At 37.4% G+C, this 15,611-nt stretch overlaps 1 protein-coding gene across 2 annotated transcripts in view; it reads left to right on the forward strand.

The window, feature by feature from the left end:
* Positions 1-15,611, forward strand: part of ARHGAP32 (Rho GTPase activating protein 32) — a 264,452-nt gene that overhangs the window by 175,141 nt on the left and 73,700 nt on the right. For both annotated transcript variants that reach the window (XM_029207542.1, XM_029207543.1), the window contains exons 6-9: positions 8,911-9,048; positions 11,097-11,189; positions 12,057-12,179; positions 13,738-13,815. In XM_029207542.1, the coding sequence (XP_029063375.1) occupies positions 8,911-9,048; positions 11,097-11,189; positions 12,057-12,179; positions 13,738-13,815 (432 nt within the window). The remainder of the gene's footprint in view (positions 1-8,910; positions 9,049-11,096; positions 11,190-12,056; positions 12,180-13,737; positions 13,816-15,611) is intronic.

Here is a 15,611-nt window from a genome sequence, read left to right on the forward strand (position 1 = left end):
CAGTCATGTGAAAGCTTCTTTATGTCCCCGTTGATGGAGTAAACAGTTGGTTTTAGGGGAATGCTTTTCTGTCTCAAAATATCTCTTGTTCTCTGATGCTTTAAATTCCACCATCAGAAATGCATTCCTCGGTATTAAATAACTCCTCCACTTGGTTAGTTTAGAATATGTTGTTACTAAGGGTGTGGAGTTGATTATTAACATTTGAAGAGCATCTGTGTATGAACACAATGTATTGAATATAAGCAGATCGCAAACATTCTTATTTAAACCTGAAAACTTTTCTCTGAAATATATGTGTCACTATTCCCATTATGTAGAAGAATAAACTGCTGTTCGTCGGTGTTAAGTAACTTGTGTAAAGTCCCCTATTTGGAATAAGGCCAGGCTGAGATTTAAATCAGGTCTTTCTTTTCACTGAACTTCATCATACATACAGTTAATTCAAAGTACTAATTCTCTTGCAAGATAAACTTTCTCATGATAAAAGAGTCTTCAGAGGACATGGGTGAAGACTGTTCTTCTCAGAAAGGACAGCAAGTATGTGTAGATTTTGTCTAACTTTTTCCACCTCTATTATTACCAAGCTGTATCTCAATCGCTGTATCTTGTTAGGCCATTGTTGATAACATCTGCGTTTGCACCCTATACTTGATTATAACCCCTCAACTGCCAGAATGAGGTAAAATGTAAATTTAAACATGTTACTCTCATGCTTAAAACTCTTCAGTAGATTTCCATTGAATTTAAAACTAAACCCAAACTGCTACCAAGGCCTGTGTGGGCCGTGCAGGATCTGGACCTTGCCTACTTTTTCTAAGCATCATGGGACAATCTTCTCACTCCTACGCTTTGGTCTCACTAGCTTTCAGTCAGTTCCTAAAAGACCCTGAGTTTTTTCCTGAAACAAGGCATTGACCTTTTGGTCAGCTCGTCACTCCATTCACACACACAGTTGCTGTGTCTGGTGCCTGCTCAGTTCTCAGGAGGCAGGTTAGATGTCACTTCTTTATAGCACAAAAGTATCATTATTTTATTTCTGTATTTATTAACTTAAAAAGTATTTTTTTCCTCACTAGAAATAAATTCTAAGAAGTCAGAGGTTTGATGGTACTTTCTCTGTTGTATCTCTAATGCTCACTCCAGGGCTTGGTACTATGTAGGTGCTCAGTAAATATCTGGTGAATGAATGAAAGAAAGAAGAACAAAATTTTGTCTTAGAAATTTGATCCTATATACACTGGTATTTTTCTTTTTCTCTCATTCTTCTTTACGAGCCTTGTTAAGAATTGTTGATTTTTGTTATCCTTGGAGAGCAATACTTACTTGATAGTAATAATTACTAAGGTTATAAATTAGCTGCAAATTAAAATTTAGACATATATATAGTGAATTTTTTGTTCTATTCTTCATAAAATAATTGAACTTCTAAAATTCTCTGATCATTTACTTTATTCAGCCCATTTGGAAATTCCATGATTAAGGTTGTTTTTTTACGTATGAAATTTAAAGTTTTTCTTCCACGTCTACTGAAAAGATAGGTATTTTACTATTTTTAGAATTTTACTGAGTGACTTTAAAACAGTTTGAGAGAATTTGCAAATTATGTGTTACGGTTTTAATTTCCTGCATATAAATCTGTATAAAAACGCAGACTTTTTACTAGCACAAGAACAGTTTTTAAAAGTTGAAAGAAATCAGTTTATTGGTATATGAAGAAATGAATTTTGAAATCCAGTCCCCAGTATTTACCTTTTGAGGCTCTGAATGTTCTTTCCTTTATGTGGTTGCTTATTGTTATTTCTTTCTTTCAGCAATACTCTATAGAGAGAAGAGAACATGATTACTTTTTGTAAATTTAATAAACTTTTTTTTAGACCAATTTTAGATTTACAGCAAAATTGAGTGGAAGTACAAGGTTCCCTTGTATCCCTTGTCCTCACACATGCACATCCTCCTCCACTATGGACATTCCCCTGCTAACGTCGTACATTGCTACAACTGATGAGCCTACATTGACGTACCATTGTCATTAAGGGTTCATTCATGGTGTTGTGCATTCTGTGGGTTTGGATAAATTTATAATGTGTCTTCACCATTATAGTATGTGGAATAGTTTTACTGTCCTATAATCTCCTGTGCTCCACCTATTCATCTCTCACTTCCCCCTAGCCCGTGGCAACCACTGATTTTTTTCTTAAATTTTCTCCATACTTTTGTATTTTCTACAGTGTCATATGGTTGGAATCATATAGTATGTAGCCTTTTCAGGGTGCCTACTTTCACTTAGCAATATGCATTTAAGTTTCATGTCTTTTCATGGCTTGATACTTTGTTTTAGTGCTGAGTCATATTCCATTGAATGGATGTACCACAGTTCATTTATCCATTCACCAGCTAAAGGACATCTTGGTTGCTTCCAGGCTTTGGCAGCTTTTAATAAAGCTGCTGTAAACCTTTGTGTGCAGGTTTTGTGTGGACATAACTTTTCAGCTCATTTGGGTAAACACCAAGGAGTGCAATTGCTGGATCCTGTGCTAAGAGTATGATAAATTTTGTAAGAAACTGAAAAGTCTACCTAAATGGCTGTACCATTTTATATTCATACCAGTAGTGAAGGAAAGTTCCTGTTGTTTCCCATCCTCCCTAGCATTTGGTGTTATTAGTGTTCTGGATTTTTGCCACTCCAATAGATGTGTAGTGATATCTTCTTGTTTTTATTTGCCTTGCCCTGATGTCATATGGTGTGGAGCATCCTTTCATATGCTTATTTACCATCTGTATGACTTTTTGGTGAGGTGCCCATTTTAAAATCAGTTGTTTGTTTTCTTATTGTTGATTGTTAAGTTAAGGGTTCTTTGTATATTTCGGTTAAAATCCTTTATCAGTAGATATGTTATTTGCCAATATTTTCTCCCAAGTCCGTGGCTTGTCTTTTCATTCTCTCGACAGGGCAGAAAATCTTAATTTCAGTGAAGTCCAGCTTATCGATTCTTTCTTTCATGGACTGTGCCTTTGCTCTTGTATCTAAAGAAAGTCATCACCAAACCCAAGGTCATCTATATTTTATCCTGTGTTATCTTCTAAGAGTTTTATTGTTTTGTGTCTTATGCTAAGGTCTTTTTGAGTTAGTTTTTGTGAAAGATGTAAGGTCTGTGTCTAGATTTATTTTTTTGTGTGTGGATGTTCAGTTGTTCCAGCACCATTTGTTGAAAAAAACCATCTTTTCTCCATTGTATTGCCTTTGCTTTTTTGTCAAACATCAGTTGACTGTACTTTGGTTGGTCTGTTTCTGGGCTGTCTGTTCTGTTCCACTTATGTATATGTCTGTTCCTTTCCTAATACCATATTGTGTTGATTATTGTAGCTTTATGGTAAGCCTTGAAGTTACATACCATCAATCCCCCAACTTTGTTCTTCTTCTTTAATATTGTGTTAGCTATTCTGGGACTTTTGCCTCTCCATATACACTTTAGAATCAGTTTGTCAACATTCAGAAAAATAACTTGCTGGGGTTTAGGCTGGGGAAGGATTGTGAATCTGTAGAACAAGTTGGGAAGAATTAACACCTTGGCAATATTGAGTTTTCCTGTCCGTGAACATGGTATATCTCTCCATATTTAGTTCTTTGACTTCTTTCACCGGAGTTTTATAGTTTTCCTCATATAGATCTTGTACATATTTTGTTAGATTTATGCCTAAGTATTTCATTTTTGGGGTGGTAATGTAAATGGTATTGTGTTTTTAATTTCAGACTCCACTTATTTATTCCCTGGTATATAGGAAAGCAATTGACTTTTGTATATTAACCTTGTATCCTGTTACTTTGCTGTAATCACTTACTGGTTCTAGATGGGTTTTTTTGTTGTTGTTTTGTTCTGTATTTTCTACCTAGATGATCATGTCATCTGTGTACAAACGCAGTTTTATTTCTTCCTTACCAATCTATATATCTTTGATTTCCTTTTCCTGTCTTACTGCATTAGCTAGGAATTCCAGCACAGTGTTTTAAATCAGTGATGAGAGAAGATATCCTTGCCTTGTTCCTGATCTTAGTTGGAAAGCTTCAAGCTTCTTACCAAAAGTCAGTTCCATTTCTATAAACTATAATAACAGATTATCAGAAAGAGAAATTAAGAAAACAATCCCACAGTTGCATCAAAAATGATAAAATACCTAGGAATAAATTTAACCAAGGAGGTGAAAGATCTGTACACTGAAAACTGTAAGGCACTGCTGAAAGAAATGGAAGATGACACAAATAAATGGAAAGATAATTCTTTGCTCGTGGATTGAAATAATTGATATTGTTAAAATGTGCATACTCCCCAAAGCAATGTACAGATTCAGTGCAATCCCTACCAACATTCCAATAGTGTCTTTCACAGAAATAGAAGAAACAGCCCTAAAATTTGTTTGGAACCACAAAAGACCCCAAATATTCAAAGCAATCTTGAGAAAGAAGAACAAAACTGGAGGTATCATGTGCCCTGATTTCAAACTATATTACAAAGTTATAGTAATCAAAACAGTATGGTATTGGCATAAAAACAGAAAAATAATCAATGGAGTAGAATAGAGAGCCCAGAAATAAACCCACACATATATGGTCACTTAGTTTACAGGAAAGGAACCAAGAATATACAATGGGGAAAGCACAGTTTCTTGAATAAATGGTGCTGGGAAAACTGGACCACCACATGCAAAAGAATGAAAATAGACTTGTACCATACACAAAAATTAACTCAAAATGCTTTAAAGGCTTAGATGTAAGACCTGAAGGCATAAAACTCCTAGAAGAAAACATGGGTAGTATTCCCCTTAACATCAGTCTTGGTGATGATTTTTTAAAATCTGATTCCAAAAGCAAATGTTTATAAACAAGTGGAACTACAAAAAAACTAAAAGGTCTGAACTGCAAAGGAAAGCATCAAGAAAGTAAAAAGATAACCTGTGGAATGGGAAAAAATATTTGCAAACCACGTATCTGATAAGGGGTTAATATCCAGTATATACAAGGAACCCCTACAACTCAACAGCAGAAAACACTCTGATTAAAAAATGGGCAGAGGTCTCTTCAGTCTCTTTAGCAAGTGGTGTTGGGAAAGCTAGACAGCCTCATGTAAATCAGTGAAGTTAGAACACTGCCTCACACCATACACAAAAATAAACTCAAAACGGTTTAAAGACCTAAGTATAAGACATGACACCATGAAACTCCTAGAAGAGAACATAGGAAAAATATTCTCTGACATAAATCATAACAATATTTTCTTAGGACCATCTCCCAAGGCAAAAGAAATAAAAGCAAAATTAAACAAATGGGACCTAATCAAACTTAAAGGCTTTTGCACAGCAAGGAAGCCATCAACAAAATGAAAAGACAACCTATGGAATGGGGGAAATAGTTGCAAACGATGTGACCAACAAGGGGTTAATACCCAAAATATATAAATAGCTCATACAGCTCCATATCAAAAAAAAAACAAACAACCCAATCAAAAAATGGACAGAAGACCTAAGTAGACATTTCTCCAAAGAAGACATAGAGGTGGTCAACAGGCATATGAAAAGATGCTCAAAATCACTAATTATTAGAGAAATGCAAATCAAAACTATAGTAAGGTGTCACCTCACACCAATTAGAATGGGCATCATCAGAAAATTTACAAACAAATGCTGGAGAGGGTGTGGAGGAAAGGGAACCCTCTTGCACTGTTGGTGGGAATGTAAATTGATACAGCCACTATGGAGGACATTATGGAGGTTCCTTAAAAAACTAAAAATAGAACTATCATATGATCCAGCAATCCCACTACTGGGCATATACCCAGAGAAAGCCATAATTCAAAAAGACACATGCACCCCAATGTTCACTGCAGCACTATTTACAATAGCCAGGTCATGGAAGCAACCTAAATGCCCATCGACAGACGAATGGATAAAGAAGATGTGGTACATATATACAATGGAATATTACTCAGCCATAAAAAGGAACGAAGTTGGGTCATTTGTAGAGACGTGGATGGACCTAGAGACTGTCATACAGAGTGAAGTAAGTCAAAGAGAAAAACAAATATTGTATATTAACACACATATGTGGAATCCAGAAAAATGGTACAGTTGAACCTGTTTGCAAGGCAGAAATAGAGACACAGACCTAGAGAACAAACGTATGGACACCAAGGGGAGAAGCGGGGAGCGGGGTGGGATGAATTGGGAGATTAGGATTGACACGTATACACTAATATGTATAAAACAGACAACGAATAAGAACCTGCTGTATAGCACAGGGACTCTACTTAGCTGTACAGTAGAAACTAACACAACATTGTAAAACAATTATACCCCAATAAGAAAATTAATATTAAAATTTTTTTTAAAAAGGTATCCCCTCACTATGGTCAGAATGGCCATCATCAAAAAGTCTACAAATAATAAATGCTGGAGAGGGTGTGGAGAAAAGGGAACCCTCTTGCGCTGTTGGTGGGAATGTAAATTGATACAGCCACTATGGAGAACACTGTGGAGGTTCCTTAAAAAACTAAAAATAGAATTACCATATGACCCAGCAATCCCACTACTGGGCATATACCCGGAGAAAACATTAATTCGAAAAGATACATGCACCCCAATGTTCATAGCAGCACTATTTACAATAGCCAAGACATGGAAGCAACCTAAGTGTCCATCAACAGATGAATGGATAAAGAAGATGTGGTATATTTATACAATGGAATATTGCTTAGCCATAAAAAATAATGAAATATTGCCATTTGCAGTAACATGGATGGACCTAGAGAATAAACTAGGTGAAGTAAGTTAGATGGAGAAAGTATGATATCACTTATATGTGGAATCTAAAAAACAATACAGATGAATTTATATACAAAGCAGAAACAGACTCACAGACATGAAAAACAAATTTATAGTTACCAAAGGGGAAAGGGAGGGGGAGAGGGATAAATTAGAAGTATGAGATTAACAGATAGAAACTACTATACATAATATAGATAAGCAACAAGCATTTACTGTATAGCACAGGGGACTATATTCAATATCTGGTAATAACCTATAATGGAAAATAATTTGAAAAATAATATAACTGAATCATTTTGCTGTACACCTGAAACTAACATAATACTGTAAGTCAACTATATTTTAATTTAAAAAATCCAGAGCTTTGAAATAAAAAGTCGACATCCGTTTAATCTCTGTGATGGAGATATACATATGTTAAATTAATTTTTGTAATTTTCTGATATTTGAAGTGTTGCATAATTTCTGAAATGTGTATGTGTGAAAGAAAAATATTTGCAACTATGCGATAAGTTGTTTTTCTTTTTTTCTGCTTTGTTGTTCATTTTTATTTTTGCCATTCCAAAGGAACAAGTATTTAACCACCTGTTGTCACTCAGGAATGCTTTGGGTAGAAGGCAGTGGTAGAACTGAAAAAACAAAGGAGCTTACTTGAGCTAAGAGTAAAAGAACAACTTTCCATAGTAGAAGAACAGCACTTAAAAATCATGTAGGCAAGAAAGGGAACATTTCACACATGGAAGAAATGCAAGTGATTGAGCATAACTGGAAGCAAAGAAACGGCATGGAGGAGTAGTGAGTGGGATCACACTATAAATTTAGAGAGGCCCAGATGATGCAAGCCCTGATATGTGCAGGTATGTTTGGACTTAATCTTGTGGATCAGTGGTTCCCAACTCAGGCTGATCATCAGATTAACTGGATCTCATTCCAGATTTATTGAACTAGCGTTTCTTAGAATAGGAACCAGGAGACTGTTCTTTAAAAATATCTGACACATCTGTTCTCTTATTTCATTCTAACAGCCCTCTGAAAGAGGGAGGTGGTATTGCTTTCCATCTGTGTAATGGAGAATTGTAGTCCAAAGTAGGACTAGACAAGTTTATCCTGTTAGTTATGGACATACCTGTGTTTAGAATTCAGCACCTCTCCCATGAAATGGTACCTTCTGCTTCTGCCCCATCTGGCGGAGGCAAATGGAAAAGAGCTACAGTAGAGATGTTTTCTTCAATTCTGAGATGGCTGCTTTGTCTCCCAGTCCCTCCAGATTGCTATGAGATGAAAGCTTCCATATAAAAGTGGACTGAATTGTCAAACCAAATGGTGTGTAGTGGGGACCAGCTCATCATTACTGCCCACAGGAGCTTTTGAAGGCCTTTTGTCAGTGTGACCTGACAAGCTTTGTATTTTGTGTTGGGGGAGGGGAGTGGCAGAGAAGATCAAAAGCAGGGAGGTCAGAAATGATGTCAGTCCTTAATAAAGCTTGGGCTACAAAGTGATAGATTCAAGAGAAACTTAGAAGACAGTGTGTAATAAATATGTTCTGTGAGCAGATTTTCATTTCTAATGAGCTTGTGAGTTTAGGCAAGGAAAGGAAGAAAAACTGAGAAGTAGGGAGATATAGTGGGTTCTAGATAATATATGCACACCAAATTCTAGATGAAATTTAAGAAAATTAATTTTCAGTGTATTTCCAGTTTCAGTCACAGAAATGTTCATGGTAACTGATCAGGGACCTGGTTTTATTTTTCTTTAATTTCTGGTAATATTCTCCCATACAAAATCATTTTATGGTTCTTTCTGTGGGTTTAAGGTCACATGCTATCTTCCTATCTACCAGTTATTATTCCCAGGGAGAGCCAGTGGGCTTGATTAGTGGTAGGAAGAGGTTTAGTGGACAGTTCTAGTTTGTTTTCCATTACTGACATTTTAATGTAATAAAACGCACTATAGGGTTCTGGAGTTTATTTATTGTCAAGTTAATTAGTAAATATAAAATCTCATGAATAACATCGTTGTGGAACAAATCCTGGTTCCTGACCATTCCAAATAGAGACAAATTATAGGAGTCTTTCTTTTTCTTACTCATAGGGCAAAAGTTGGATCATTAAAAGAAGTTATGAAGATTTTCGGGTACTTGATAAACATCTTCATCTGTGTATTTATGACCGACGATTCTCCCAGCTCTCAGAGCTTCCCCGTTCTGATGCCCTGAAGGACAGTCTAGAGGTAAGCATTCAGTACTTTGCAGAAGTAATCGCTATAAATTAGCAGAATTTTTTTTGCCAGTATACTAAATAAAAGGTTACATTGAGCACTCAGGAAGATTCGTGGGATTACTTAATTATTTCTTAACTGAAAAATTAGTAATGCTGTTCGGATATTTTGAATTGAAATAGGTTCAGTGTATAATTTTATAAGAAGAATCTCATATCTTAATATATAAATGGGAAATATATATGAGCAGATCATTTTTCAGAGAGAATGCAAAATATAAAAGCAAAAGTATGGAAAAGTGTTGACCTCACTAATAATCAAAGAAATGTGTATTCAGATGATGCTGTTTACTCAGTTTATGATGGCAGGCTGTGTCCATGCACTTATTTCCACTCCTGCCAAAAATTTCCAGTAAAAATATAAGAGATTTTTTTTTAATTTAAGAGGGAAGAGATTCTTTTATAACATCAGAAAATAAAAAGAACCATCAGGGAATCAAAAATTGTGAGGAATCTTTGAAAGTAGATGGGATAAGATTTATGGGGGCAAGAAAATACAGCATAAGAAACTTGTACAGGAGGACTGCAGAGGGACAGATAAACTAGAAATCTTCAGTGTGAAAACCGAATAAACAAAGTAACAGAAGAGCAAACCAGAGGGCTTTCAGAAGCATGATTACCACCCTCAGAGAGAAAGTGAGGCAGTCACATTCATGGAATGAGAACAGAGTTTTAAAAAATAAAATAATCAGAGACCTTAGAAATGAACATGTGGTTTTTAAAATTAATTTTAATAATAACAAACAGCTGGACTACATGCAAAATGGACATAGATGAAGAGAGAATTAGTGAGCAGGAAGAGCAAGCTTTGTAAGAACACAGCCCCAAAAGGGACAGAAAGTTATGAGAGAATTGTTGGGAATCACAGAGAATAGATCCAGAAGTTCCTACAAGTTCCTGTTCCTCTTGTAGGAGTTATAGGAGGAGAGAGTGGGTGGCAGTAACTAAAAACATAATAAATTCCCCTAAATTAAAAACGGGCCCGTTTTCAGATTAAATGGGCCCATTAAGTGCTAAATATAGTAAGTGAAAAGACACACATCTAGAAACATTGTGGTAAAATTTCAAAATGCCAAAACAGAGAGGAAGCCCAAATGGCTTCCGGAGAGCAAAAACAAGGTTTTTCTCAAAGGAACAAGAAACGTATTGGCGTTAGACTCCTTGGCAGCCACAGTGGATGCTTGAAAACAGTGGAAGTCCTGAAGGGAAGCCATTTCAAATCTATAGTTAATTCCCAGGCGATTATGTAGTGAGGGCAAAGTGGAGACTTCAGTCATGCAAGAACTGACACCGTGACAAGGTCTCAGGAATGTCCTAAAACTGCAGATTCTTTCGTCCTATAGAAAGCCTGGACGTCTCTCTGCCTCCTTTTCCCTGTCTGCCTTGTCTGTTGTGTATTTCTTTCTCAGACTGTCTCACAACATGACCACTCCCAACAGGGGCCAGGTTCTCACTTCTTTTTAAGACAGCAGCCAGACTGAGCTGAAATTTTGTGTCACGGTTCCTAATTCCTGCAGCAGCTCCTGTTAGGTCAGCTAATGTTGGGTCCCATTCCTGGACCCATCAGTTGACTTTGTGGTGTAGGATCACGTATGAACTGTCCTGCATGGCTGGGTGTGTGAAGACTGCAGCAGACCTTGAAGAAAGCATTTCAGAGTAGCAGGGGGAAGCCAGGTGGAAAAGCAAGTATGTCTCTGCTATCGTTTTACATTTTCAATACAAAAATAGAAAGAGAAGGCAACCAAATTAGAAGCTGTACAGCAGTATAAGCCCTGATGATGAGGGCAGTGAAAGTTCTGCACCAGACAGGAAGTTACGTAAGTGCCTGTAGTGTCAGTTCATGGAACTGTTAAGCCTCTATAAAGAACCTCCATAACTATGAAAATGCATAAAAATCTGCAGATTTTTTTCTCCCAGAAACACCCAGCTTAACACCAGTTTCTTTGACAGAGAGTGGAGTATCTTTATTCTGTTACCACTGAATCTTCTCTTTTTCTTTAGTCAGTCACTCAGATGCTTATGGCTTACCTGTCCCGCCTTTCAGCTATTGCTGGCAACAAGATCAATTGTGGACCTGCCCTTACTTGGATGGAGGTATTAATCCAGTTCATCTTTTATTAAAGTTAATTTTAAAATTATCTACTTAAGAAATTTAATATTAATTTTCATAGCTGTTGAGTTTCAGGAATTGAATAAATGGTGCTTATTCTCTTCTGCAAGATAGATATGTGATACATTAAATATTTTTCATCTCAAATCTTTCTTTGATAATCCAGGAAGCTAATTTTAATATTATTTTATGAATCACAATGACACCTGTTATTTTTGTATTTAAAGTATTAATGTATATACATTTAGCAAGATGTATGTGTATATATATGTATATATATATTTAATTGGCTTAGTAACTGAAAATAGTTTTTAGTCATTGATGAACAAGAGACAACCTTTTAAAGAGTCTGATTTAAGAATGTCTTGAGTGATAGAGTATCCTCCTGTCAATAGGTTAGGTTTTTCTCCTTAATTTGCATATGTAGAGTTACATTATTCTCTCCTCTCAGTGGAAATTGGGAAGGCAATGAAAAGTAGAAAGAATATAGACCTTAGAGCCAGGCCAACTTGCCCTGAGATCTTGGTTCTTCATTATTGGCTGTGTGATCTGGGACAAATTATTTAATCTCTCATAATTTATATAGCTTCTTTTAACTTTAGCATCTTCATCTTTAAGTGTTGATAATGATGATAAGTATCTTTTAGAGTTATGAAGATTAAAGTATGTATGTTATATGTACAATACAATGACTGGCATATAGTAAGTACTCGATAAGTGGTGGGTTTTTTTTTTTTTTAATATTCTTTGGGTTATGGTTTTTCTAAGTCAAGTTGAATTATATAGATACACAAAGAAACTTCCAAGTCCCATGTCTTTAACCATCTCATAGTACATTTTCTTTGTTACAGATTGATAATAAGGGAAATCACCTTCTAGTTCATGAAGAATCATCCATTAACACTCCTGCTGTTGGTGCTGCCCATGTTATCAAGAGGTACACTGCTCGGGCCCCGGATGAATTGACCTTAGAGGTAAGTGACTAAAGATGCTATGTGTTAGCTCAGTCCCTGCTATCTTTCTAGCCTCAGTTTTAACTGTTGCAATCATTTCCTTAATGAAAAGCACCAGGTTTTTCTGTGCATCATTGTCTTTCAGCCTGGCATGCCATCTATTTTTATTTTAATGACTGTACTCATTCTTGAAAATTCAGCTTAAATGTGTCCCATTTCTTCTAGGAAGTCTCCTTGATCTCCTTCCCTCTACTCCATGGAAATACATACCCCCCCAGAACCTGCACTGAACGTCATTCTGAGCTGTTCTCAAGGCTTATCTCTGATATGTCACTTACTACATTCAATCATAATTGTTCTCCTGTTTGTCTCTGTGAGCTTCTTGAAAGCCAAATCCTCTTCTGTCTTTGTGTTTTTAGCACCTAAAAACAATACCCAGTGATACTTTCTTCTCACTGTTCATAGATTGAGGTAAAGACCAGATGAAAAGTGAAATGAACATTTCTTGCTATCAGATGCAAAAGGAGGGGAATTGAGTTTCTTCCTTTAATATTGGCTGATGAGAGACCAAGGAAAATGCTGGCAGTTACTCAGTTTAAGAGGAAAAAAAGTGTAAATTTTTACTGTATAGAGTTCAAACTGTTCTCAAACTAAATTTTTAGCTCTATACACAAAGGAATCCTTGGTCTTGAAAGATACCATGTCTGTTAGCAAGTATGGTTTTGTGAAGAGGACTTTCATGACTGGAAAAACTAGTTGTGAATATACAAAAAAAATTCTTAGAGCAATATTGTGTACATTAGCAACATTGGTCTGAAGTGCTTAACTGGTTTATCACAGAGATCATCAGTTATTTTGATTGAAGAATACAACTTCCTTTAAATATATTATTAAAAACTATTATTGCTATTTTCATACTTACAATTTTGTAGAAGTTTGTACAAACTCATGAGTTTGTCTTTTAAAGGGAAGAAAGTCAGCTATTTAGTGGGAATGTTATATTGAACCATCTATTAAAAGAAATGTAGTTGTCATTCAGCTTTACATGTACTAAGAATAACCCAGTAACTGTAGACATCTTAGAGCTTTCCTATATGATGAAATAAGATAGGTCAAATGTTTAGCACAGTGCCTGGCGCATGGTAAGCGCTCACTAAATGTATTAATAGAAGCCGCTGTTGTGCTAAATATGAGTATTTAAAATAGCCTTTTAGATTCACTAAAGGGAATCTGATCACCTTTAGTAACAGCAGTTAACAGAGCATTTTAACAGAGGTGATGATGGTATGATGCCCGATGTTCAGACATCTTATGCTATCAATCAGGCGTTCTGAAGTTACTACAGGTGTTAGTTGGACCACGGTCTTTGTGCTGCTTAACTTTCTGTAAACCTCTCCTTAACAAATGGTTAAGATTATTAAATTCCTTACAGAAAGAAGTGTTAATGTTTTACCAGAAATAATGAGCCAGAAAATAAGATAGTACTTTACCCTTTTGTTACAGTTAAGATTTAAATTCTAGACAGACAATTGCTTTAAAAATTGATTTAAAACGTTTCACTTAAAATTTTTTCTCCTAGGTGGGAGACATTGTTTCTGTTATTGACATGCCCCCAAAAGTGTTAAGCACGTGGTGGAGAGGCAAGCATGGATTTCAGGTAGGCAACAAAGAATTTGGTGTGGAAAATTCAAAGATCGTTTTTTCTTTCATATGTGCTGGCAGTGGACTTTGTCATCAGAAATTTTGTCTGCAGTGATAAAAAAAATGTAGATGATATTAGACTTGGGTTTCCTTTTCTAGTTACTATTGTGGTTGTTTTGATCTCCTTCTTCTTTGCTGTATGGTGGTATAGCCAAAGTGTGAGCAGAATCACATGCCTGGTGACCACTTTTAGATTATCAGGACTGTGACTCTGCCTTGCTTTTCACAGTGGCTTAAAATCATGAATCACATATGTTTTCTCTCTAGAATTGTCAGTTTGATCAATGTTTTTTTAATGCACTGTAACTGTTAATGTAAACAACGTATGAATTGCAGAATAACAGCAGAATCTAAAGCTCTTTCTTTTTCCTTATATGCCTAACTAATTTGAGACCTGATAAAGGCATATTTTAGATTGACTAGCACTAATTTCCATAGGATGGTAAAGTTTCCTTTTATCTTTTAAAACTATCACTAGAAGAGCATCTAAAAATGCCTTTAAAAAAGGCATTCATTTAAAAAAGGAACTGAATACTTTAAGGGAAGAACCCACACAATTCAGTCCTCCTCTCTCCCGTCTCCAAGTACAGTCACACTCTGAGATGCTGGGGTTAAAGGCTTCAGCATAAGAATTTGGGGAGATATTATTTAGATAGTCCCGGATGGCTAGGTGGGTGGGGCCACTCTTAGGGCTGGCTTGAAGGCCTTTCCTGGACTCTCTCTCACAGACTTGATAAAGAGTAGGGCCCTGATTGAGCCAGGCTGGCTTGAAGGCTTTTCCTGGACTCTCTCTCACAGACTTGATAAAGAGTAGGGCCCTGCTTGAGCCAGGCTGGCTCCTAGGCCAAGGCAGGCAGAGTGTAGGGGTGTTGGCCATGACTGCAGAGAGCTTGAGGGCCTTGGGAGGAAGGAGCCCTGGGAATGACTGCTTCATGGGTGCCTCTCCCCACCCTACTGTCCTCAGGCAGCATCTGAGAAGGGGCCCAGTGGTACTCACAGGCTGGTACAGGGCCTTCGTTTCATTCATGGCAGAAGGCCCTCTGGGCACTGACACCATGCCCCGAGGCAGGACGAGGAGGACAGGCAGTACTGGTCCCCTCCTCAGGGCCTCTCAGATGAGTGGGAGGTTCTGAGCCCAGCAGGACTCCCTAGGAGATCTAGGAGGGGTTTCTGGAGGTGGTGACTTTGAAATGCAGCGTCCTGTGCATGTCTTCAGAGGAGAGGATGTCCAGATGACCTGGGTAGACTTGGCTAGACGTGAAGCAGCCATGTGACCAGTTAGCCAGCTTGACCTGTCCTGGTCACACAGATGGACTGTGTAAACTGCGCTTTGTCAGTGAGCCATGAAGGAGGAAGCACAGAGGCAGGAAACCTGTCTTCCTGATACAGTAGCAGGAGACGAGGGGCTGGGCTTGGCCTTGGGGTAGCTTGGACAGTGTGGTCTTCCGGGAACCAAGGCCATTTAGAGCTGACCACTCTCGGGAGAGAGGGTGAAGGGGAGCAAAGATGTGGGCTGTTGCGTCCCAGGACGGAGGCCAGCTCTGAGCTGTGGCGCTCTGACCGCTGAAGGGACGTGCTCTGGAAATGCGGCGTCGGCGTGCAGGCAGCTCTGTTCAACCTAATGTGTTTATAGCGTGTTACGTGGACTCCCCTTTCCTTTTTTGTCAGTCTCCTGTGTTGTTTTCTCCGGCCAGCTGTCGGGGCATGACAGAGTACACGTGGCGTGCGGAAGCCTTTCCCTCAGAGCCCTGT

The sequence above is a fragment of the Monodon monoceros genome, unplaced genomic scaffold (assembly GCF_005190385.1).
Source record: "Monodon monoceros isolate NGI ecotype Baffin Bay Population unplaced genomic scaffold, NGI_Narwhal_1 Super_Scaffold_7, whole genome shotgun sequence".
In the NCBI taxonomy this organism is placed as follows: domain Eukaryota; kingdom Metazoa; phylum Chordata; class Mammalia; order Artiodactyla; family Monodontidae; genus Monodon; species Monodon monoceros.